Source organism: Myxocyprinus asiaticus, chromosome 18 (genome assembly GCF_019703515.2).
Source record: "Myxocyprinus asiaticus isolate MX2 ecotype Aquarium Trade chromosome 18, UBuf_Myxa_2, whole genome shotgun sequence".
NCBI lineage: Eukaryota > Metazoa > Chordata > Actinopteri > Cypriniformes > Catostomidae > Myxocyprinus > Myxocyprinus asiaticus.
The window spans coordinates 32,415,022-32,439,892 of NC_059361.1; the positions used below are offsets into that span (position 1 = coordinate 32,415,022).

Genomic DNA, 24,871 nt, shown 5'->3' on the forward strand with positions numbered 1-24,871 from the left:
CACAGTCTATTTTTTTTTTTTTTTTTTTTTTTTTTTTTTTTTTTTTTTTTTTTTTGCTTCAGCAACAGTCTGGACAATAACTTGCGAATAATAATTACAAAGAGAGTTTAAATTAAAATTGTAAAAAGAAGAGTTAAAATAGATTACAAGTCCCATCGTTCCTGATCAACAATAGATGCCCTAAAGCCCCGCCCATTTCAGGACCCCGTTGTAATGATCATTTCCATTTTACCCACTTTTTCATTACTACACGATAACGTTTTTTATTGATTACCCCAAAACAACAACAAAATTAATGTTGGAAAAAAACATTTATAAAAGAAATAAATGCGTACATTAATTATGAGTGTGAATTAATATATATATATATATATATATATATATATATATATATATATATATATATATATATATATATATATATTTGTTTTTTTATTTACAAAATAAATCGAAAGTTCTGTTTTCAAACCGGCAAAGTCTCGGGCAGTCCAGTCACGCTTCAGTCATGGCGGCGCAGATGGCGGTAAATTCAGGTGTGTCATATTATAGCTTTATTTCTTTCCCCCTCCTCATATTTTGGTTCTTGAATTGCATTTTGTAGTCTAACTGGTTTCGTTTGCTATGTCCAGCTTCATGGTTTCTAACTGGAAAGCTTAATTAAGGTTTAGTAAATGTAAAATGCAGTCTGTTGATTTTCAGGAAGTTTTTTATTCGTTAAAAATACAATAAAGATTGATTACTGACAAAAGTACGTTATATAAACCACAGTTACAGATTTTAAATAAGTATTACTTAATCAACTCTCTACGTGAACATATTTTTTAACCATGCGTACACTTTGTTGTCATAACCGTTAAATTACATTATGTATTATAATGTAAATTAGTATTAATAGGTGTAAAGTCGTTGTAAAACAAGCATCTATGCGATATACTTTGTGGACTGTTGATTTTAATTTGAGCTAATTCAGTTCATGCCTCATAGCCAAAACACATGAAACTATACACCAAGTTGATATCATTTGGCTGTATGTTGTATTACGACATATTATGAAGGCGATTCAACAACAACATTGAATTAAAGAATTTATTTTTTTTGTGTGTTTACTTGTGCGTATTCTTGTTACAAATTGAACAGCATCAATCACCACAAACCAATTGTGTCAATTACCAATACAGAAAGTACAGTATGTACAATCTGAACAGCCCATCAACACTGCCACCTCCCCAAATCTCATTAACTGAGTGTCTTTATATATATATATATATATATATATATATATATATATATATATATATATATATATATAAAACCAAGATTTTGTGGCTATTTTGTTTTAAATGTTTAAAATGTGTTTGCAGGAGCCAGTCTGTGGGGCCCACTGAAGGAGCTCTGGGAAGCTGTGGAAGGAGCGATATGGAGACGTCAGCCAGAGAGTGTTCATCTGTTAGATCTGCAGTTGAAGAAACACAAGCCCTACTTTCTTTCCCTCTTCAAAAATCCAGTAGGTTTTCCTTTTTATAGTTTCAAAACACTGACATTTCAGTTATGTATGCTAGCATGAATTTAAATTTAAAGTAGGAAAATTTTGTGTACCCATAAATGTATGCACGACTTCTTGTAAAATACAGTCATTTTTCATTTTGCAAAACAGCCAAAGAGTGCAGAACAGAGGGAGAAGGTTCGGAAAGCAAGCACAGAAGGCATTGCTATACAGGGTCAGCAAGGAGCTCGGCTACTTCCTGAGCAGCTCATCTCCGAAGCCTTCATCCTTAGTGACCTTTTTGACCTGGGAGAACTAGCTGCCCTAGAACTGCTGCTGGCAGGTACACACAAGTTCTGTTGATAGGAGGCATACATTATCAACTTCAAGTTGCTTTTACTAATGTGATCTTTATGTCTGTCTTTAGGAGAGCACCAGCAGCCTCATTTCCCTGGGCTGACTCGAGGCCTGGTAGCTGTACTCCTCTACTGGGATGGCAAGCGCTGTGTGGCCAACTCTCTTCGTTCACTCATTCAGTCTAGACATGGGAAGACTTTCACCCTTGACTTGAGGTTTGGAGCTCTTCCTTCAGGAAACCACCGTAGTTTATCTCAAGATCTTGGTGTTTACCCAATTAGGATATATTTTTTCCCAGTACTTTAAAAACGGGGAAACCCTTGGGAGCTCTCAAGAAAATGGGACTTTGTTCCCACAGTCTTTGTTGCAGATTGCACTTTTCTGCTGTAAGCGATTTTTAGCTGTTCTAGAACTTCCACCAGGCTAGCTGTTGAATTAGCCACGCCCCCTCTTTCCAAAACCCTGCACACCTAATACAAATGCACACACACCCAAACACACCAGAGACTGTTGTTAATCTCTCTCATCAACAAGGTGTTTCCATCTGCAGAACTGCCGCTCACTGGATGTTTTTTGTTTTTGGCACCATTCTGAGTAAATTCTAGAGACTGTTGTGTGTGAAAATCCCAGGAGATCAGCAGTTACAGAAATACTCAAACCAGCTCATCTGGCACCAACAATCATGCCACGGTCCAAATCACTGAGATCACATTTATCCCCATTCTGATGATTGATGTGAACATTAACTGAAGCTCCTGACCCGTATCTGCATGATTGGGTGTATTACACTGCTGCCACATGATTGGCTGATTAGATAATCGCAATGATAAGGTGTACAGGTGTTCCTAATAAAGTGCTCAGTGAGTGTATATGGGCTGCCCTTTGAACACTTACAATGATTGACAGGTAGAATATCTTTTGATTGGCTAAACAAATGATCGGAGGACATCTTTTATTCTGCTTTTTATCGAGCTTAAGTCTGTTACAGAGACAGGTGTGATATTTAATGTCACCTATTTCAGTGATATTGGAATGGTAATAGAGGTGGTTTCTGCATGTTATTTAATTTAAAAAATCACTTACAGCACCTTTAAGTCCATGTCTGTTGTCTTTGAGGCCATCAGTATGTGACTGTACTCATAAAAGTTGACAAAATGAACTTTTAGTAGATATACTTCTTTAAAATTTACAGCCTTGGGAAAATGGATCAAAAATATTGAAGACTCATCTGACCATAATACAAGTTTTTCTCAATCGTGTTTTTATCCTTGGTTGGTTGTTTTTAATTTGAGAGTTTTATTTCATTACCATTTTTTCTATTGTTGTGTTCTCAACCCCTGCAGTCCCGAATTGGTGAATCTGACCACACGACTCACAGATGAACTGATGGCTCAGGGTTTGACAAAGCAAATTCTGAACTTGATCTCAGAAATCAGTCTGACCCGTGAGTTTGAGCGGCTTCAGAAGGAGCGAGGTCTTGGCAATGAGAAGCACAGGAAAGAGGTGATACAATGCTTCAGCTGGGCTTCTGTGCAGATTGATAATTGCATATGCAAATAATGCAAAAGCTTAACTTTCTTATTTTTTCATATGGTACAGGTATCTGACCTCATCAAAGAGTGCAGACAGTCATTGGCAGAATGTTTGTTTGCATGGACGTGCCAGTCACCTCTAAGCAAAGATGACACCCTGGCCCTCATTGGTTACTTGGAGACAGTGACAGCCGAAGCTGACGGCTCATTGGATAGCGTCAACCTTGCTTTAGTCATGGCATTGCTTTATTGCCTGGATGTTAGTTTCCTGGAGCAAGGAATGGAGGATAGAGAAGGTATTAATGCTTTAATACAACCCTCTTTGGTATCTATGGGTGCTTTATTACTATATAGTAATTATATATAGTAGGATAATTGAATATTTGCATTGTTATTGGATATATTTTATTATTGTATGGTTTAAAAGAATAGTTCACCCAGGAATGAAAATTGTCATTATTTACTCACCCTCATACATTTTTGTGTGTGCATTAGACTTGCTCCAGGCTTTGCCTTTATTGACGGAGAAGCAGTATGTGTCAGCAGTGCACAGTCGGCTGGTGGAGGGTCAGGGCTGGAAGCTGCCAGGACTGCAGGCAGTGGTGCAGTTGGCTTGGGCTCTGTCTCTGAGAGCCCTTTCACAACTTCCACAGGGAGCAGGTACCTACACACCTTACATGGCTGTGGAATGATTTGGACACACTCGAACTTGAAGAAATGTCATTGCATTAGATTTCAAAATATCATAAGTTGAATTCATTTTAAAGAGCACTTTTCAAGCAAAACATTTTACAAAAAGAAGTTTGTTTATATTATGAAATAAAAGATATTCTGTTGAAAATTAAGATAAAAAGTATTTGGACTCTTTCTGGTTGTCATACATTAAAGGGATAGTTCACCCAAAAATGAAAATTCTCATCATTTTCGCACCCTCATGCCATCCCAGATGTGTATTACTTTTTCTTCTGCTGAACACAAACGAAGATTTTTAGAAGAATATTTCAGCTCTGTAGCTCCATACAATGCAAGTAAATGGTGACTAGACATTTGAAGCTCCAGAAAGCACATAAAGGCAGCATGAAAGTAATCCATAAGACTGCAGTGGTTTAATCCATCTCTTCTGAAGTGATCTAATTGGTTTTAGGTGAGAACAGACCGAAAACTCATTTTTCACTGTACATCTTGCAATTGCAGTCTCTAGACATGATTATCTTGAAATCATGATCGCCAAGGAGATTGCTGATGTCAAGACTTATAGTAAAGAAGTATTTAAATATTGATCTGTTTTTCACCCAAATCCGATTGAATTGCTTCAGAAGACAAGTATTAAACCAATGGAGTCTTATGGATTACTTTTTTGCTGCATTTATGTGATTTTTGGAGCTTCAAAGTTTTGGTCGCCATTCACTTGCATTGTATGGACCTACAGAGCTGAAATATTCTTCTAAAAATTTTCATTTGTGTTCTTCAGAAGAAAGAAAGTCATACACATCTGGGATGGCACAAGGGTGAGTAAATGATGAGAGAATTTTCATTTTTGGGTGAACTATCCCTTTAATGGAACATGTCCTTATTTAATGAGGGAAATTCACTTTACACATCCTTTTAAATTGACCTTGGGACCAGTTGGTTGCAAAAATGTCAAATAAAAGTTTATCAAGTCAGTCTACTTCATTCTCTCTCTCTTTTTTTATTTTTTTTATTTTTATTTATTTTTTATTTTTTTTTGTCTGTTCAGCCTTAGTGGAGTTCACAGAGGCAGATGAAGCTCTGGCTGACCAGGCCCTGCTGGGAGGAGTCTTTCTCTTCCTTACAGAGGGCATCCTGGGTAGTGATGGCTTCAGCCAAGAGGAATTCTACACTCGGCGACTGCATTCTCTCATTACTGATTTCCTGGCTCTCATGCCCATGAAGGTAAGAGGAGATTGATTATGCAGTGAATCATTAATTTATTCACATTGTTATTCCTGATTTCCAATTATGATGTTACATATAGTGTGTTCATGAAGATTGTGAAAAAAGAGTGTTCTTTGCAGGTAAAGCAGTTGCGTAACCGTGCCGATGAAGATGCTCGACTGGTCCACATGGCTCTGCAGATGGGAAGCGAGTCGCCATCCTCTCTACGCAAGGATCTGGATCACCTCATGATCCTTGTAAGTCTTGCTTTACATTTAGCACTTACACTTACACACATGCAGTGATTAATTTTTGTATAAAATAACAATGCTTTGTATAACTCTACAGCCATGAAATGACTTATCTTGACCATTACTTCCAAAATTGCATTACCTCTATTTAATTTTGTCTTGAGGAATTACAGTGCAGAAATGTTATTTTATGCACCACATTTATTAGTAATATAGCACAAAACTGGGCTTTTTAAGAAATTCTAAATGCTGCAGACTGCGGTGTTGACACTTATGTGTGTGTGTTTGTGTGTCTGATTCTAGATTGGAGAGTTTTACAGAAAAGATCCATTTGGACTAGAGCTGGCCCTGGAGTTCTGGTGCTCTTCTGAGTCTCTTCAGCACACCTCACTCACGGGATCTTTTCTTGGAGTAGCTCTACAGCGACCCCCTCACAAACAGGTGTCAGAGCTGTGTCTAAGTTGGTAACCGAAAGGTTGCAGGTTTGAACCCCAGAAAGGGTGATCCAACTTTCATCATTTCTTTAGATTAATTGCCGGCCTACATTTATGAATATATATTTGTGTTTGTCACATCAGGTGGTTCTCTCTAAGTTTGTGCGTCAGATGGGTGATCTGCTCCCTGCTACTCTGTACATCCCTTATTTACGCATGCTGAGAGGACTTGCTAATGGTCCTCAGTGCTCGCACTATTGCTTCAGTCTGCTCAAAACCAACGGAGCTCCACACGGTAACCACACTTCTAGAGCATACAAGAAGATGCTGTAAAATGAGTGCTGTGTGAATGGCCCCTAAGAGTTTATTTCTGTGGACTGCTTCAGGAGAGAACCGTCAGGGTGGGGTGTCAGGCAGTCTTGTGTCGTGGGAGCACTTTTTCCACTCTCTCATGCTCTACCATGAGAACCTGCGGCGGGACGTGCCTAGTGTCGACAGCACGCAGTACCGCCACCCGCCAATCAGAGGCATCACTCAGAGAGAGCTGGAAGGCCTCACTGCATTCCTGCAGCTACTCACCACTATCATCACATGGGTATTACACATATACATACAGTTATAGATTACAGAATGCTATGAACCCAAGTGTGTTCAGTTCTACAGCACTGACTACTACAGTTAACACATTAGTCAGAAGTAGGGCTGGGTCAAAATTTTGACTTTCCAATGAAATATTAATTCATTATTTCCTACCTTGTGAATTACAATTGAATTGAAATGGAAAATTTGTGCTAATACTCAGCTCTATTCACGTCATCTAGCTATCATTTAGATATGATTGTTCTAGCTGCAGTTTTTATTCTCTTTTTAAGGTGTATGAGTGTTCACTCTTGTTCTTATGTTTTTCAGAGTGAGAATGCACGCCTGGCTCTTTGCGAGCACCCTCAGTGGACACCTGTGGTGGTGATGTTGGGCTTACTGCAGTGTAGTGTTCAGCCTGTACTGAAAGCTCAGATCCTTCACGCTCTTGCTGCCTTCGGCAAATCACCAGAGATTGCTGCCTCCCTCTGGCAGTCTCTGGAGTACACGCAGGTACACAAAAACCAAACAAACCTATGCTGGAAGAAAGAATTGAATTAACCACACTTAGGCCTGTTATGGTTATTAAATATTCATCTGATCGTGGTTATTTGATCTAACTACAGTTATTTGAGGTAATAAGAGATTATTGTGCTTCAAATTCCTATCACATTTTACTATATAATAGTGAATATATAAATGCCATGAATGGCGCGATTGTGTGTCATTCAGTTGAACTCCAAGCGTCATTGAGCTGCACCGCGGATGTCAACCAGAGCAGCTCCTGTCCAGAAGAGCATGTAAAGCACTCTGATGAAGTCCGAAAATATAAATGAACAAATAAAAACTTTGATAGTGAACACAAAGCACTCCAATTTTACTTTAACGATCGTGTAATGACATATGTTCCTGATAGAGGTTTCATACACACAGTGTTAATCAAACAGTGGCACAGAGACGTATGCCTACTCTATTTCTGTGGAGTGATAAAATTATTAAACTAAATCTCAAAGGTTTTGCTTCATGTGAAATAAGGGCTTGTGGGTTTAATTAAGAGTATTAAAATAGTGTGAAAGTGAAGAAATTAGGACAGAAATCTTTTACTTTATAATATAATATTATAATATAAGAAAAATATATTTTATATTATATTTTGTAATGAAAAAATAAAATATAATTTTTTTTAAATGAGTTCCAAAAACAACAATTGTCAATTTAAAATGTAAAAATGTATGTAAATGTAAAGTTGACCAAAAAGAGACATTTTATGTATTTAGAAATATTTTGATATTTAAAAAATATTTTTGTCATTTATATAGTTTTAAAGCCTTAAAGAAATCATATATCCCTATTGTATTATTTGATTTATATATTTGAAGTGAAATATGTAAAAATGACTTCTTAAGGTGTATGAAGCACACATGCACCTTAAGAAATATGACAATTTATATGACTACTAATAGTGAAAGCCCTTAAAGAGACAATTAATTGTCATAATCGCAGTTATTTGTTTGACAATTAATTGTCAGCCAAATTAATTCTTGTGACAGCTTTAACCACACTTACAAGTTTAGTAGGAGTCAGATACTTTGAAAGTGAAATAGGCAAACTGTTTTGGTAATAGTATTTATATGGTTTTTTACAGTTTATTTCCTTGGACATCATTGGTGTTGGTATTGATTGTTATGTTTGTTTAACATTCTCAGATCCTGCAGACAGTTAAAGCTCCTGGCCAGAAACAGGCAGCAGGGATTGAGGTGAGCTTGTCTTATTACAAACAGTGTGTAAACTGTACATATGTGTTCTACTGTGGCATTCACTTTTGTTTGTTTTTTCCTGTAGGTGGAGCTAAATGAGATTGAATCCAGCTGTGAGGAGTATCCCCTGACAAGAGCCTTTTGTCATCTGATCAGTACTCTGGTAGAGAGTGCACTTCCTGTGAATCTTGGAGCAGGACTGCGTGCACCAGGATTTCAGCCTTACCTTGACTTCATGCGTGACTCTGTTTTCCTGGCCTTCCCCACACGGGCCTACCGCCGCCCAGCAGAAAAGGTTTGATGCTTTCAATAGTTTTTTTCTATAGTTTTTCTTCTATATACACCAATCAGCCACAACATTAAAACCACCTGCCTAATATTGTGTAGGTCCCCCTCGTGCCACCAAAACAGTGCCAACCCATGCTATTGTTCTCACCACAATTGTACAGAGCGGTTTGAGTTACTGTAGACTTTGTCAATTCAAACCAGTCTGGCCATTCTCTGTTGATCTCTCTCATCAACAAGGCATTTCTGTCCACAGAACTGCCCCTCACTGGATGTATTTTGTTTTTGGCACCATCCTGAGTAAATTCTAGAGACTGTTGTATGTGAAAATCCCAGGAGATCAGCAGTTACAAAAATACTCAAACCAGCCCGTCTGGCATATTGATGAAATGCCTATTGAATGTTATCAGAAGAGCTGCGGCCCTGAATAAACCCCAGCTGATCTAAGAGATGTCATAACTTTACTTAATTGGTTAGCCAGGATTTTTGCCAATATTTTCTAGCTGGATCAGGGAAATTGGACGGTAACTTTTACACTCGCTTGGATCTTTGTCCTTTTTAAGAATCAGACTGATCTGGGCTTGTGTCATGGTTGGCGGAAGCTTTCCATTCTTTAATGATTCAGTATAAACTTCTAACAAAAGTGGAGCCAGATCTGTAGTATAAGATCTAAAAAATTCAGCAGCAAAACCATCTGGTCCCGGAGCCTTGCCTGTATGCAAGTCTTTAATTACCTCGCCAAGCTCCTCCAAGTTTATCTCAGAATCAAGATAACAGTCGTCAGTTAAGGGAGTTCTAATGGTTCCACAAAGTTTCTAATATCTTCGTCAGTAGATGAAGACGTGGAACTGTAGAGATCAAGATAGAATTCTTTAAAAGCATTATTAATATCAATGGTCGAGGTAAATATTTCACCACCAGCAGATTTCACTGAGGGAATGGTAGAAAAAGACTCTCTCTGCTTTATATATCTAGCCAAAAGCTTCCCTGCTTTGTCCCCTGACTCAAAGTATGACTGTCTTGCCCTGAATAGCCAAAACTCCACCTTCTGCGACAAAATAGTATTATATCTGTATTTCAATCGGGTCAATTCTCTGAGGCCATTAGACAGCTATGGCAAGGAGGAGGGCGGGGCTGGGCCGTGATGATGCACGCCAGGCCCCTAATCAGGCTAATGAAGCCCACAAGAGGGATAAAGGTGGCCGGAGGCGGCAGTTCGGGAGAGAGAGAGCTACAGGCAGCTGCCCTGTATGCGTTTGTGTTATATGTCTTTTGCTTTAAGTTAATTATTAAATGATTATTTATATTGTCAAGCCGGTTCTCACCTCTTCCTTTCCCTTTTACCCCGTTACAATGACATTCGGTGTTTCAGCTCTGCCTCGGCACTTTTAATATTCCCCTCCAAATCTTGTGCTTTGGATTTTTTGATGAATGAGGCATACTGTATGATCCGGCCCCTAAGAACCTCCTTAAGTGCCTCCCAAGCCACGCCCACAGAGGATACTGAGGACCAGTTGGTCTCCACATAAACACTGATTTCAGCCTTTAGCATTTGTTGAAATTCAGGATTTTGCAAAAAATGATACATTAAAGCCCAACTATATGATTTCTTTTTCTCCATATGTGGCAACACCTCTAAACTCACCAGGGCGTGATCTGAGACTAAGATGTTTCCAATTGAGCAATCTGCAACAGATGAAATGAGGGACTTAGATATAAAAAATAAAAAAAATAAAAAAAAATCTATTCTAGAATAAATTTTATGGACTGATGACAAAAATGTCCCTCCCAGATGAGTTCAAAAGTCTCCAAATATCTGTAAGACCAAGATTTTTACACATCCTGTGAAGCGTCACTGTTGCTCTAGGGGACTTGCACACTTTTGATTCAGTATGATCAAGGACTGAGTCCATCAAAAGATTAAAGTCTCCTCCCAATATTATATAATGAGGGGTGCAAGTGGCTTGCAACACCCCTTCAAAATCTATAAAAAAGCCCTGATCATCAACGTTAGGTGCGTAAATATTAGTCAAAATCACCCTTTGCCCCTGAATTTCTGCTAAAACAATAATGACTCTTCCTAATTTATCTTTAATCAGTTTGAGACATTTGAATTGTAGATGTTTACTTATCAGTCTAATGACTCCCCTGCTCTTACTTGAGCCAGCACTAAAGAAAACATGTCCACACCATAACTGAATATGAAATATTCAGAAATAACTTTCCTTCTTTTTATGGGGTGCCCCAACTCATTCACATTCCACGTGGAGAGAGACAATCCACTCATATTAACATTTACATTTTGACATATAATAAAAAATAGATTGTGTATAAAGACCACATTCCACATTGGTGCAAAAATCAACCTCCGAAATTTCCACAGAACAGAAAAAACAGAAAAAAGAAAAATGTGCGCATTAACCCTGCACACGACATTGCCAACTGGCATCCATCACTTTAAACTCGAACAGTCCATGTACGCCTACGAGAGCCCCCGCGACAACTTTGCCGTCGGATTGCTCAAGTCTGGTGTTTCTATACAAAAATTTGTTAGACAGAATTACACAAAAGATGATAGTCTATAAAACAGACTCCAGCCAGTAAGCGAAAAAAACAAACAAAAAAAAACATGTCGATTCATCCACTTAACTGTCTCGAAGGTGTGTGCCTCCACAAAACAAGCTCCAGCCGCTAGCGGAACCAGCACAAAAAATAAAAAATAAAATGGGCCGTTCAGTTCTTCGGGCAGTCAAACTCACTCAAATGTCCTGCAAGAAATATTCCACAAAACCAACTCCAGCCAACAGGAGGCATAAGCACCCAAAACAAGCAGATGTATCCACAAGCTGTCCCAAAGAAATGATATTACACAAAACAAACTCCAGCCGCTAGACGGAACCAGCACAAAAAGAAACGAAAAAGGCGCTCAGCTTCCTCGAACAGTCGAGTGTATGTTTAATGAGACAGGTCCACTAGGCGGCCACATGAAAATCACCAAATGGCTTACTCCAATGTTTTTATGAAGGACAGTGCTTGCTGTGGGCATGTAAATTCTCTACGTCCATCGTTAGTATCTGTTCTCAGTTTGGCCTGAAACATCAGTGCAAAAGCGATCTTCCGTTGATGTAAAAGTTTCTTGCATTCCTTGAATCGATCACGTTTCTCTCTTGTCGAAGTCGCCAAGTCTGGGAACAAGAAAATGATGTGGTTCTTCCAAGGAAGCTCTCCTTTGCTCCTCGCCTCGCGTAACACGAAATCTTTATTGGATGATCTCAGAAATTTGGCCAGAATTGATCGGGGCCTGTCTCCCTCCGCGGACCTGCGAGCCGGGACTCTGTGAGCTCACTCGATTTCCAGCTTATTGCCTGTTATGTCGAGACTTGGGAAGAGCTCATCTAGGAATTTCACCATATCTCAGCCTTCCTCATGCTCAGGAATTCCAACAATTCTAACACTGTTTCGTTGATTACAATTCTCCAAATCCTCCAGTTTTTCCCAGATGCATTCCAAATCTCCCTTGGCCACTAGCGGATGACTCCAGAAAAATCGATCCGTCTCTTGACGTCCAACAATCTTGTAACCAACTCTGAGAATTTCGTCTCCATGGAAGTAACCACTCGACTTAATACAGCAAGATCCTCCAAGTCTGCAACGACTTTCGTCAGCATTGCCGAGACATTCATCAATTCACGCCGGATTTCTTTCAGTTCACCGTCCGAATTGAGTCCGGGGCTTTCGGCCTGTTGCTCCGGGGAATCGGCCCGAGCACATAAGTGTCTTTTAATATCTCCAGAGCATGAAGATTTTTCCTAGAACTGTCTTCTTAGAACAGTACGAATCAGGGTGTATCGAATCTCACCGATTTATGACACAAAGAGTAATAAAATTAGCAAAGTGCGCAGAGCTCACCGCTCACACGTCCGCTTCTCACATGGTGTCAAGTACCCCATCAGATATGCAGCTTTTTTAAGGTTTAGTAATCAGACAGGGCCATATTGCGATTTCAATCTTAATTAAATCATGCAGCATTAATGGATATCATACAGTATATCAGAAGTCAAAGTCTGCTGGTTTCAAAGCATTTTGAAAGTTTCCCTAATCATGTTGCCTATAGGTAAGTGCAGTTTTCACAACTTTTTATGCACTTTTTCCGCATTAACATAAGAACGAGAATACAAATTATATATTACATGTTCTTAGGAGTGCAAACCCTTCTACATATTGTGGCTATTATTAATTCTGAATTGTGCATTAAAATTCACAAAGTTTTTACAAAGTGAGTTACTAATTAATTATAAATCAACCAGCAGTTTTTCATATCGGCATTTTCATGCTTATAACCGATTTGCCGATGGCTTTAATTTAGTCAATAATTGGCCTATAAATATCAGCAGCTGATACATCTGTGCATCCCTACTTATAGGTGCACCTTCTGTTCAATTTCGTTGCACTCCGTCTTGCTGTTTTTAATGCTGTGTGAATGGGCACTAATGCATCTATTTTAACTTGTTTAGTGGGAGGTAGCAGAAGCAGTGCTGGAGGTATTTCATAAACTTCTAAAAGAATATGAGCCACAGACGTCAGACTTTCTGCAGGAGATGGTGGAGTTGCAGGGAGAGCAGGTGCTGGCCCATAAGCCCCCGGGGCACAGCCTAATGTTCCACCTGCTGAATGACTCGCCCACCCTCTCTCTCTGTCTCAGCCTGCTGGAGGAGGGCGCCCACCAGCTAGACACCTATGCCTCCTTCCCTGGTTAGTATGAGAGCTGCTTTTTGGCAGAAACTTTCCATCATATTACAGCTGCAGAGTTGTCTGCAGTGCTTTCGTTATTAATTTATTTACAAACATAATATTTAACTATAGTGTAATACAAATTATAGAAAGTAAAATACTTCAATATTGTGTGAATTAAAAAAACAAAAAATTAAATACGTTGTCCTATCCCAGCTTAATTTGAGACAACTATAATAGAAGTCTAAATGAAAAAAATTAGAAGTCTTAACACTGTGCTTTATGGTACTTTCAACTTTGCTCTCTTTGTTTGAGCATCCCAATCAGCCTGACATAGCAACACTGGCTCAACCAATGGTATAAGTTTGGGGCGGGGCTATCGGTTTGTTCGACCAATGGAAGACATTTTTGGGTGCAGAAATTCAACAATTCACCCTGTGAATCTAAATTTAATGACACTTCTATTTGAGTTCAAATGAACTTATGATCTATTAAGCATTATAAAATATAATAATGTCAGTTTTGTTAAGTTTTTATATAGTGTTACCAATATTCTATATTTAGATAGCACTGTGCAATCCTGACTAATTTTTACAATTTCAAGTAAATGTTGAATGATAAATGTTGTTGTAGGTAAAAAGCAGTTGGAGTCTGCAGTGCTTCACTGTCTGTGTTTACTGGAGCTGGCTTTGCAGAAAGAGGTGACTTTTATAGACTTAATGAGAGAGAGTCAGACATCACTGTTGGTCTCTCCTCTGGAGCAGCTCCTGCAGGGTGTCTGTGCTCGGAGCAGGCGGGCCGATCACATCAGCAACATTGCCAGGTTACCCCTTCCTCCATTCACTTTCAAATGCACATTAGTTTTTGACCAGTATAGGTCTGATTCAGCGATACCCTGGATCATCTTTGGCTTTTTGCCCTCACAGGTACCTGTACCATAGCAGCTCAAACCCTGAGGCTGCATTCCAGAGCGCCAAGATCCTGCAGCGTATCGCACGCTACCCAAACATCCAGGCCAGACTGGTCGGAGACTTTACACATGACCAGGTAAGAGACTCTAGGGCCAGGGAGTCTTGACATTTGCCATTTAATAGAGATTCAAACTTGAATGGTTGCATGAATGTTACAGAATGTTTTTGATTTGAATAATGTAAAATAAGACTAAAATGTTTGTAATGAGCAGGCCTTGAGTGAGAAACTAATGGCTGGTTTTGTGGAGTGTCTGGACAGTGAAGAAGCTCAAGAAGGAGTAGCTGCAGATGGTGAGTCAGTATATAATAATAGAGCTATCTATAACCAATATTATAAATGAGCATTAGTAATTAATGTTTTATGAACAATTTAATTGTATAATTTATATAATTGTATATTAAATATATTTGTATATTTAATAATTTGACTATTAAATGCATTTAAAATGTTTAAAAAATAATAAATTAAATGCATTTGTACTTTTATAAAATGTAATCATAATTAAGCATGATAATTATTATTATTAATAATAAATTAAGAAATAATCATAATGAGGTATTTGAAAATAGAAAATGAGCAATTATGCATGTCTATTGGGGGCCTGGGTAGCTCACGCTGACTATCACACCTGGAGTCACGAGTTCAGATCCCAGGGTATGCTGAGTGACTCCAGCCAGGTCTCCTAAGCAACCAAATTGGCCCGGTTGCTAGGGAGGGTAGAGTCACATGGGGTAACCTCCTTGCGGTCCCTATAATGTGGTTTTCGCTCTCGGTGGGGCGCATGGTGAGTTGTGCGTGGATGCCACCACCGGATTGAGGCAATGCCACCACGAGGACTTAGAGCGCATTGGGAATTGGGCATTCCAAATTGGGGGGAAAATAAAAATAAATAAAACAATTATGCATGTCTATTAACTGGGGTGTCAAAATATTTTGGATTTGAAATGAGGGCAAGTTTATTGTTATTGGCTAATGCTGATTATCTAAAAATCGCCAAATATCAGATGATTAAGGGTCTTGGCCTATATATCATTACTAATACTAAAGCAGTGTCTTAGACCATTTGTTCTTGGTTCAGACACAGACCCTGAGAAACGGGAAGCCAAGATCCGTCATGAAACACAAATCCATATCCTGAACCTGTTGATTACATCTCTGGAGCTCAAGGGACCCAACCTGGGCCTGTATCTTCTGGGCTATGAAGTCAAGAAGCCAGTTTCTTCCACTAACCTGCAGGACCCAGGTGAAATCTCCACTCAATATTTAAAGCAGGGCTCTGATGTGTATCCCACACCATCACATGTTTTTATATGTATAGTTATGAAATGTGCAATGTTATTGTATTTAAATTTAAAATGGACTGTTGGTTGAGTCTATATAACTATAGCTTTGAACTGGAACCTTGTATTTTTTTCCATAAGGTGTTCTTGGCTGTCCACGGAGCTGTCTGCATGCGATCCTCAGTCTGCTCCAGAGAGGCAGTGAGAGCCGTTCTGGACCTGTGCTCACCAAACAGGCCCCTCACCTGGCTGAACTCTGCTACCAGGTACACACATTTACTGCCCAGTTTAATTGATTTACGTTCAGACACTGTCAAGCTAAAATATGTATGTTGTGTGTCTGTCTGTACCAGGTGATCTATCAGCTGTGTGCATGTCCTGACACCTCTGGGCCCACCATGCGATACCTCAGGACCAGCCAAGACTTCTTGTTTTCTCACCTGCAGCACTTGCCGTTCATCCTACCAGGTGAGTGCTAGTTGTCGTGTTTTTTACTGCCTAACATCTCTGTTTGTGTTCCACATAAGAAAGTCATACAGATTTGGAACAACATAGATAGCTATAAATTTATGAATCAACAGATAAAGTCCCACAGACATTCTGTCACCTTGTAAGCACAAGATTTCATGCGTACTGACAGTGGCAACTGGTGGCCGAGGCTGGTAGCACATGCTAATTGTTAGCTAGCAAGAAAAAGTTATCATCGTTGCTTTTTGAGGGGAAGAAAAATTTCAGAGAAAAAATATATTGAGATAAAAGAAAACAAAAAAACATTCACCTTGCGGTTGAAGGCGTCCATATTTTACGAACCGTCATTATGACAAAAAATTCACATATTTAAAATGTTCAGTTTTTTTTTTTACTAGACAAAATACTATCTCCCGTTCTTGTTTTGTTATTTTGATTGTCATGTGCTATGTAACCTCTGATCATCGTAACATGTTTGCATATAAAGTGTAAGAACCTCAGAGTGTCTCAGTTTTGATTGATTCAATGTTAATGTCCCATAGGGAATGAGATCGCTGCTTTATCTCAGATGTCCTGGTTGATGAAGACTGCAGCCATCGAGCTCAGAGTGACCTCATTGAACCGCCAGCGATCACACACTCAAAGACTTCTCAACCTCTTGCTCGATGATCAACCACACACATTACATGCAGCAGGTAATACACATAATCACACACAGCAATACAGCATTCCTGTCAGAGTGGAGGGGAAACATTCATGACAGTTTGTTTCTCTTTTGTAGCTGATGGAGAGACAGGCATGGAGGAAGAAAGTAGATCAGTCAGTGGCTTCTTACACTTTGGCACCGTCTCTAAAGGTAAGGGAAACCCTTTATGTACTGACCTAGTCACACAGAGTCAGACTTTTGACTACTGACCTAAAGTCTATCACAAATTGCAGCTTATTCTGATCAAGAACTTCCCATTTAGACAGCAAAGATCTGACAGATTTGTAAATGACCAACCACAGTCTGTTTTTTACATTCTGATGTATAGGGGAGGGTTCATCTGATCATATAGCTGTTATTAGGAAAAAAATTAGAAATGGTTTTCATCAGCTCTTGCCATTTTTGTGCGGGACTAGCACAATTAAGTACAATATGTTTTTTTGTTTTAGTACGCAGGAGGCTTTTGAGTATTCTGGATGCCATAGACTTCAGTCAGGAGGCCCCAGAGCTTTTGCAGCTTGACTTCTTTGAGCGTGCTCAGATTGAACAGGTCATCACTAACTGTGAACATGTCAACGAACAGGGACACACGGTCTGCAATGTCAAGGTATGTGGGTGTAACACTGACCTGTTGTACTATGCTTAAAAAAAAAAAAAACATTATCATGCATTAATATTTTGTTTGTTAATCAATTTGCAGTTGCTTCATCGAGTTTTAGTTGCAGAAATCAATGCACTGCAGGGCATGGCTGCCATTGGTCAAAGACCGCTGCTAATGGAGGTGAGTGTGTCTCTGAAATTTGAAGACAAAAAACACAAGTAATGAGACCTGAAAGCAGTAAACACCATTCCTTTTTTAATTATTTATTTTTATTATCAATTTGCAAAAAAAACAACAAAAAAAACATTTGTAACATATTCACAACAGAGCCAATAAGAAAAAAAACCTATGGGGTATTCTCTCAGCCATTTACACAAATGTATAGAATTATAGACTTCTATCAATTAGTTGGTGTCTTTACTAATGTACACTCTCCATTTCACCCAGTAACTTAAGTGTCAGAATTTGCAATGATGCTCCAGTATGCTGTCAAACCTAACCATGCTGCAACAGTCAAATCTGACTGTGTTGCAAAGAAAAGACAGAGTAATTGGTCATTTATTTCAAACAACAAACATTAAAATTCTAGCATAAACTTTGTCACACAGGGGTCAGACTCGGACTTAGACGTCTCTGGTATGCGTGGACCGGTTTGTCTACACTTGTGAGAGCCGAATGTCCTCACCAGTAAAAAAAAAAAAAAGGCACTTAAACATGTCAGATGATTTTGATCTTCAAATCTAATAATGTGCACATTTGCGGGATGGTTAGGTTTAGGGGTAGAGTTTGGAAATAGAAAATATCTTTAGCCTGATTTGAAATCAGTCGAAGTCTTTGGGAAGTCCTTACTAATATAGACAAACAAGCCTGTGTGTATGGGTGCGTTGTGGATGTTTTGATGGCCCTGTTTCCATCTGGTATTAAGATGCGTTTCGGGTGATCCGATCACATGTGGTCAGCCCTAAATACAGGCCAAAACTGGGTATAAAACGTTTTGTGATCAGATCATAGAAACCACATACAAATGTGGTCAAAAACACGTGACCACATCACATTTGAGGTGTAAATGCTAATCCGTCCTGTATTTGTCCCGGCTGCAGTGAAGAACCACCCCTCACCTGTCAATCATCCGCAGCGCTAAAACAAGTTTACATTTTGCTGGTTACGAGCAGCTTTAAAAGGAAATAACCGTCCGATCAGAAAATTTAAAAAGTGGATACATACACAATCACGAGAGCTTCAAGAATCTTCTTTACTGTGTCTGATATCAACACAGATGACAGAACGAACACCTGAAGCTCCTTTCTTTAAAACAGGTAATCCACTAAAATAACGGATAATCCTGTTTGACATTGCATTTGTGCTTGGATTAAATTCCAACCGCATCTGGGACAAACGGTGCACCATTTTTTATTTTTTTATTTTGTGTCGTCTTTGTCTTTTCTGACTTTGTTGTGCTTTCATATCATGCAGTAACGCACTGGCATAGTGATTGATGTATGTCGTCATGAAACAGAGACCCTCCCTCCAAATCCAAACACAGGTGGTCACAGGAGGCGCATTTAAACGACCGGGTGTAAACAGCGATGTGTCTCACCTGACCACATGTGATCAGATCACCCAAAATGCATCTTAATACCAGGTGGAAACAGGGCCATAGCCTCACCCCTTCATTTATGTATGTGTGTGTGTGTGTGTGTTCTGCATTGTCTGATTTATTTATTTTTATTTGACAAGTAGAAAAATTGCTCTGTGTTTTAGTCTCACCCATTCATTTCATATGGTGGGTAAAATTTAACCCGAACAGTATGAATGGGGTAGTGTTTGATAAAACCACCTAGACTCATCGAATCGAAGTCCAGTTTTTTTTGTGTGTTCAGATTGCTAGTGTAGGAAAAGTCACCAAGTCTCATACCACTCAGATAAAGGAAACAATTTTTACTAAATGAACTAAAAAGAAACAGGTCAAAAATGACCCAAAAAGTGCCTAAGGGTAAAGGGAAGCAGTCATGGAGATTAACTTCCCCCGTGTGACTGCCTTAGCAGTAAATAGTGGGGTCAACGTCCCCTGTATCATTCTCTTCCATACATGTCTGTATATCCATTTTTAATTGTCTAACAGTTTCTTTGATTTAATATTCCTTTGTTAAGCCTCCACAGTGTGCTCCTTTTTTGAGTATTCATATCTATTGTCAAATGTACTACATTATGATCTTAAAGGTCAGCTACACTGATTTTACATTCTTTCACTCTATATCACTCTATAATTGATTTGTGAGTAAACATTGTGTGGCACTGAATAATGAGTGTATCCCTCTCTAAAGGATGGAGATCCCTTCACACTTCCATTAAACCTAATTTTGCCAAATGAGTTCCTAATGAACTGTTATATTTGTCATTTGCTGTTACTGTGGCCAGTAGTATCCAAATTTTGGTCTATTACAACATCTAAGTCTCCTCCGATTCATAAACCACTACATCAAATAAGGTTTTAAAGTTCTTGCCACTTTCAGGGGAAGCATTCACATTCACCACAGTAACCAGTTTGTTCTCGATTTTACACCTGACAATGATGTATCTTCCTTCCTTGTCACTTATTTCTTTACAGCTTTCAAAACAGACAGAGTGGGGATAAGAATTGCCACTCCTCTCCCAATCAACACTTTTCATCACCTGTCATATATTTTCTAAAGCAAGCTTTCTTGTCCTTTTGTGTCACTTGTCTTTGTTCTCTATAATCCTGTGTCTCTCCTTTGGCTGATTGGTTCTTTGATGTCTCTCCATCTCTGTATCAGGAGGTGAACTCAATCCTTCAGCAGGTGGTGGAAAGGAACCGTGTGAGACGCAGTCTGAATGCTAAGCGTCACTCTCTGCAGAGCTGGAGGAGTCTGGTGGAGACCATACTCACTGCCTGTCCTGCAGAGCTCATCCCAGCAGACCAGAGACAACTGATCATCAGAGACCTGTTGCTAGACCTGCACGACAAAGTAGGAAAAACAGACTGAACAAAAGAGAGCATATAGGCATGTTCTTACGGTGGTTTATGGTGATTTGAGTTTCTTCTTTCTCTGTTCTCAAGGTTTTATCGGAAGATGCCGCAGGTGAACTGATGCCAATCGTAGCTGGGACAGTCTTTACCTTAACGGCTCACCTCAGCCAATCAGTGCTGTCAGAGCAGCAGGGGGCGGGGCCAGTGGGTGGATCTGCATCAGGATTTGCTTCAATTGCAAACTCCGGCCTTCACCTCATCCTAAGGAAGCTGCTGGACTTTATCTTGTGCACAGGTTAGAAGGGTGTGGTTCATTCTTGAGACTAAGCAGCTTACATGGGTATTTTTTATTGCACTGTCAAAGAGTAAATGGTTAACGGTATGCCTTTACATAATAAAGGTGGAGGTTTTCAGCGTCTGCGGGCTCACCTCTATGGTGCTCTGCTCTACTACCTGCAAATTGCCCAGAAACCTGAGGAACCGGAGACATTGCAGACAGGTATAATTTCCTGTTGCAAAGAGAATTTTCTCATTATAAATACTTATTGCATGTGAGCAAATGTTTACAAAATTGCTGCCTATTAAAAGCGTCTCAAATCAGTCACTTAGAGGATCAATTTTGGTTAGAATGCTGTTTATGTAGACATGAATGTTGTGTCTGCATGTGGGCATGTAGACCTGCCCAAGGTTTAAGACCCAGCCAAACTAGTGTTAAGCCATATATTCTTTATGTTCTTTAAACTATAAATTCATAGTAAATTACTAATTTGGTTTGAACTTGGGGTGAGTTTGCAGGTTCATCCATGTGGGAGCGCTTGACTGCCCCTGAAGATTGTTTCTCCAAGCTGCAGAGAGAGAACCTGGTCATCATCGAGAGCTACGGCACTGCTCTTATGGAAGTGGTTTGCAGAGATGCTTGTGATGGCCATGAGATTGGCAGGGTAAGACCAAACAAATCAACATCATTGCAAGTCATCAAAGAGTTGCTCAGAGAAGAGCTATTATCGGGGCTGTTGGCATAGCAGCATGTTCCTCAGTTCATTCAAGCAAATCCTCTGTTTTTTAGATGCTGGCTCTGGCCGTGTTGGACAGGGTGTTGTCTATAGACAGGCAGTGCCAGTGGCTGGTGTATCTGTGTAACAGTGGCTATCTGCGTGTGCTGGTCGAGAGCCTGAGACAAGATGACGTTGCCTTGCTAACTCTGCTCACACCTCAGCCTCCACTACTGAAACCTTTATACATCTATGAGTCCAAAATGGCACTGCTGACCCGTGTGGCTAAGACAGCACAAGGTGCGATGGAGCTCCTGCGGTGTGGGCTGGTCGGTCAGCTGGTGGAATGCCAGGTCTTCCATATGCTGCCTCAGAACGATGCACTCAGGTCAGAACTCTAGAATATAGAGTCTATGCTAAAGAAAAACATATGTTTCCGTTATTGGTTGCACTACTCTGGTCTTACTCTCTGCATTTGTCCATCTCTCTTCTAGAGTGTTTGGGCAGAGAGATCCTTCAGGGTTTATTCCTAGTCCTCTAGAGCGGTACAGACAAATCCTTCTTCCTACGCTCAGACTTATGCAGGTCATCTTAACCTCCACCACCACTCAGCACCAGCAGGGGGCAGCACAGGTAAGAACATACTTAAAGGATAATTCACCCAAAAAGTGAATAACTCGCCCTCATGTTGTTCCAAACCTATATAACTTTCCGTGGAACACAAAAGGAGATGTTAGGCAGAATGACTGCCTCAGTCACCATTCGCTTTCATTGTATGGAAAAAAAGATGCAATGAAAGTGAATGGTGACTAACATATTACCTAACATATGAAAGAAAGACAAATGGGTTTTTAACAACACGATAGTGAGTAAATTATGAAAATTGTTATTTTTGGGTGAACTTAGTAACTTTTGTCTTTGTGTCATCTTGGAATTACATTGACACCTAGCGGCTTGGATGCAGCATCATTTAAAATCAAACATTTTCAGCTTCAGATGCTATTGTAGAAATGTAGTATTCACAGTCAGCCATGATTAATCAATGAGTGAAAGTGTCAAATAACAGGACGGTTACTGAGATTAAGCAAGTAGTATTCGTCTGATCATGAGATTCTGACATGGCAGCCCCCATGTGGACCCTCTCCATGTAGAACAGGGCTAATCAACTTCGGAAAGGTCAGGGGCCGAAAAGCTGGATCCCTGTACCCTCAAGGGCTACACTATTAATTTGTATGATTATATATATATATATATATAGAAAGTTAAAAATTTTACTGTAAGAATGTTGGAATGTTAGTTAACGGGATAGTTCACCTAAAAATGAAAATTCTGTCATCATTTACTCACCTTCATGCCACCCTAGAAGTGTATAACTTTCTTCTGCTAAAGACAAATGATGATTATTTAGAAAATATATCTCCGCTTTGTGGATGAGAGACAGATCAGTATTTAAGTCATTGGCTTTTTTACCATAAATCTCCACTTTCACTTTCAGATGTGAAAGTGAAACTAAACGAGCGCCATATGTGACTTACAGATGTGAAAGTGGAGATTTATAGAAAAAAAGGACTTAAATATTGATCCGTTTCTCACCCACACCTATAACATCTGAAGACATATATTTAACCACTAGATTACTTTTATGCTGCCTATATGTGCTTTTTTGAGCTTTAAAGTTCTGGCCACCAATGACTTGCACCAACAGAGCTGAGATATTCTTCTAAAAATCTTCATTTGTGTTCAGCAGAAGAAAGAAAGACATAAACATTTAGGTTGGCATGAGGGTGAGTAAATGATGACAGAAATTTCATTTTTGGGTGAACTATCCCTTTTAGTAATTATTTTAAACATAAGGGGTGTAACAGTTCGATTTTCTGATATAGATCTGTTGTGTTGTTACTGTTATTGTCATCTAACAAACACCATTAGTGTTCAACATCACGTAAACCAGAGATATGTTAAAAAACGAGCGATATATCCAAAATTAGCACCAAATGTTTTTTTTTTGTTGTTTTTTTTTTTTCTCTGTAAATACTGTTGTCATGACGAGTACATATCTCTGATGAGCTATTCAAGAAACTGGACAGATTCACAGCATGTTGAGCAACTCAAGCGAGACTGCAAGCGCGCATGTTTGATTGACAGACCACACTTGAGGGCACATGTACTGTGTATGAATGTGCGTGCAGACTGACCGCCGCTCTCATAACATCAGCTATGCTCAGATTTTTATTTTATTATTTATTTGTACAATCCTCTTGCAGTTGAATTCCCTCTCTAACGTGATTCAGCAATGTAGAGAACTAGCGTAAATCCTCATGAAAATGGACACCTCACAATTCATACGGATTTGATAGGCTGCTGATAGATATATTTCTGATAATGATATAACGCAGGCCGCAAAAGAACGCTCGGGCCGCGTGTTGAGATGCGCTAATGTAGAATAAAACGGCTTTTATAAGATTACTGATATGACAGGAGTCTTCATTTTAATGTAAGTGCTCATGATTTTATACATACAGTATATTGAAAAATTTGTGCACCTTTAAATAATAGGGCTGGCAAAGTTAATGCATTAGAGGGATAGTTTTCCAAAAATGAAAATTCTCTCATCATTTACTCACCCTCATGCCATCCCAGATGTGTTTGACTTACTTTCTTCTGCTGAACACAAAGATTTTTAAAGAATATTTCAGCTCTGTAGGTCCATACAGTGCTTAAAGTCCATAAAGTCAATGGGGTCCAAAAACTTTGAAGCTTCAAAAAGCACAAAGGCAGCATAAAATTAATCCATACCATTCCAATAGATTAATCAATGTCTCCAGAGGCGATTCAGTTGGTTTTGGTTAAGAACAGACCAAACTGTACATCTTGCCATTGCAGTCTCCTTGGCAATCATGATTTCAAGCTTGATTACACTTCCTGCCACCATCTAGTGCACTGCGCATAGTAAAGCCCTAGGAAGTGTAATCGAGCTTGAAATCATGATTGTGCCTAGAGACTGCAATGGCAAGATGTACAGTAAAAAATGATTTACATTTGGTCTGTTCTTAACCAAAACCAATTGAATCGCCTCAGAAGACATGGATTAAACCACTGGAGATTTCTGGATTACTTTTATGCTGCCTTTATGTGCTTTTTGGAGCTTGAAAGTGCTTGTCATCATTCACTTGCATTGTATGGACCTACAGAGCTGAAATATTCTTTTAAAAATCCTTGTTTGTGTTCTACAGAAGAAAGTAAATCATACACATGGCATGAGTGTGAGTATATGATGACAGAATTTTCATTTTTGGATGAACTGCTACTACCTTATGAGTTTAATTACACGTTGACTGTTGTAACAGTTGTTCAACAATATTAATGCATTTACCTAATTTTTCTGACTGGTGGGAATAAGTGTTCATGCTCCAGGCTCTGCTTTACAAGTTAATGATGATGAAGAAGACTTTCTTAAAAGCCTATTTATTAATAGGACTGGGCAATAATACGATATCAGTATTTATCGTAAAAAAAGTTTTTGATATTGATAAACTTAGCTCGATAAACTCGATATTT

At 39.2% G+C, this 24,871-nt stretch overlaps 1 protein-coding gene across 1 annotated transcript in view; it reads left to right on the forward strand.

The window, feature by feature from the left end:
- Positions 1 to 463: 463 nt before the first annotated feature.
- LOC127456119 (nuclear pore complex protein Nup205-like) overlaps positions 464 to 24,871 on the forward strand; it is a 30,350-nt gene continuing 5,942 nt past the window's right edge. The window contains exons 1-32 of the mRNA XM_051724454.1: positions 464 to 533; positions 1,362 to 1,504; positions 1,655 to 1,826; positions 1,911 to 2,055; positions 3,184 to 3,343; positions 3,440 to 3,668; positions 3,868 to 4,032; positions 5,111 to 5,286; positions 5,409 to 5,525; positions 5,823 to 5,960; positions 6,098 to 6,248; positions 6,340 to 6,548; positions 6,863 to 7,045; positions 8,239 to 8,289; positions 8,375 to 8,584; positions 13,089 to 13,326; positions 13,939 to 14,128; positions 14,232 to 14,352; positions 14,489 to 14,567; positions 15,356 to 15,520; positions 15,699 to 15,823; positions 15,911 to 16,025; positions 16,568 to 16,720; positions 16,807 to 16,881; positions 17,181 to 17,338; positions 17,432 to 17,512; positions 20,128 to 20,319; positions 20,412 to 20,616; positions 20,722 to 20,820; positions 21,117 to 21,262; positions 21,388 to 21,701; positions 21,808 to 21,946. Coding sequence (XP_051580414.1) covers positions 506 to 533; positions 1,362 to 1,504; positions 1,655 to 1,826; positions 1,911 to 2,055; positions 3,184 to 3,343; positions 3,440 to 3,668; positions 3,868 to 4,032; positions 5,111 to 5,286; positions 5,409 to 5,525; positions 5,823 to 5,960; positions 6,098 to 6,248; positions 6,340 to 6,548; positions 6,863 to 7,045; positions 8,239 to 8,289; positions 8,375 to 8,584; positions 13,089 to 13,326; positions 13,939 to 14,128; positions 14,232 to 14,352; positions 14,489 to 14,567; positions 15,356 to 15,520; positions 15,699 to 15,823; positions 15,911 to 16,025; positions 16,568 to 16,720; positions 16,807 to 16,881; positions 17,181 to 17,338; positions 17,432 to 17,512; positions 20,128 to 20,319; positions 20,412 to 20,616; positions 20,722 to 20,820; positions 21,117 to 21,262; positions 21,388 to 21,701; positions 21,808 to 21,946 — 4,872 coding nt within the window. The 5' untranslated portion in view covers positions 464 to 505. The remainder of the gene's footprint in view (positions 534 to 1,361; positions 1,505 to 1,654; positions 1,827 to 1,910; positions 2,056 to 3,183; positions 3,344 to 3,439; positions 3,669 to 3,867; positions 4,033 to 5,110; positions 5,287 to 5,408; positions 5,526 to 5,822; positions 5,961 to 6,097; positions 6,249 to 6,339; positions 6,549 to 6,862; positions 7,046 to 8,238; positions 8,290 to 8,374; positions 8,585 to 13,088; positions 13,327 to 13,938; positions 14,129 to 14,231; positions 14,353 to 14,488; positions 14,568 to 15,355; positions 15,521 to 15,698; positions 15,824 to 15,910; positions 16,026 to 16,567; positions 16,721 to 16,806; positions 16,882 to 17,180; positions 17,339 to 17,431; positions 17,513 to 20,127; positions 20,320 to 20,411; positions 20,617 to 20,721; positions 20,821 to 21,116; positions 21,263 to 21,387; positions 21,702 to 21,807; positions 21,947 to 24,871) is intronic.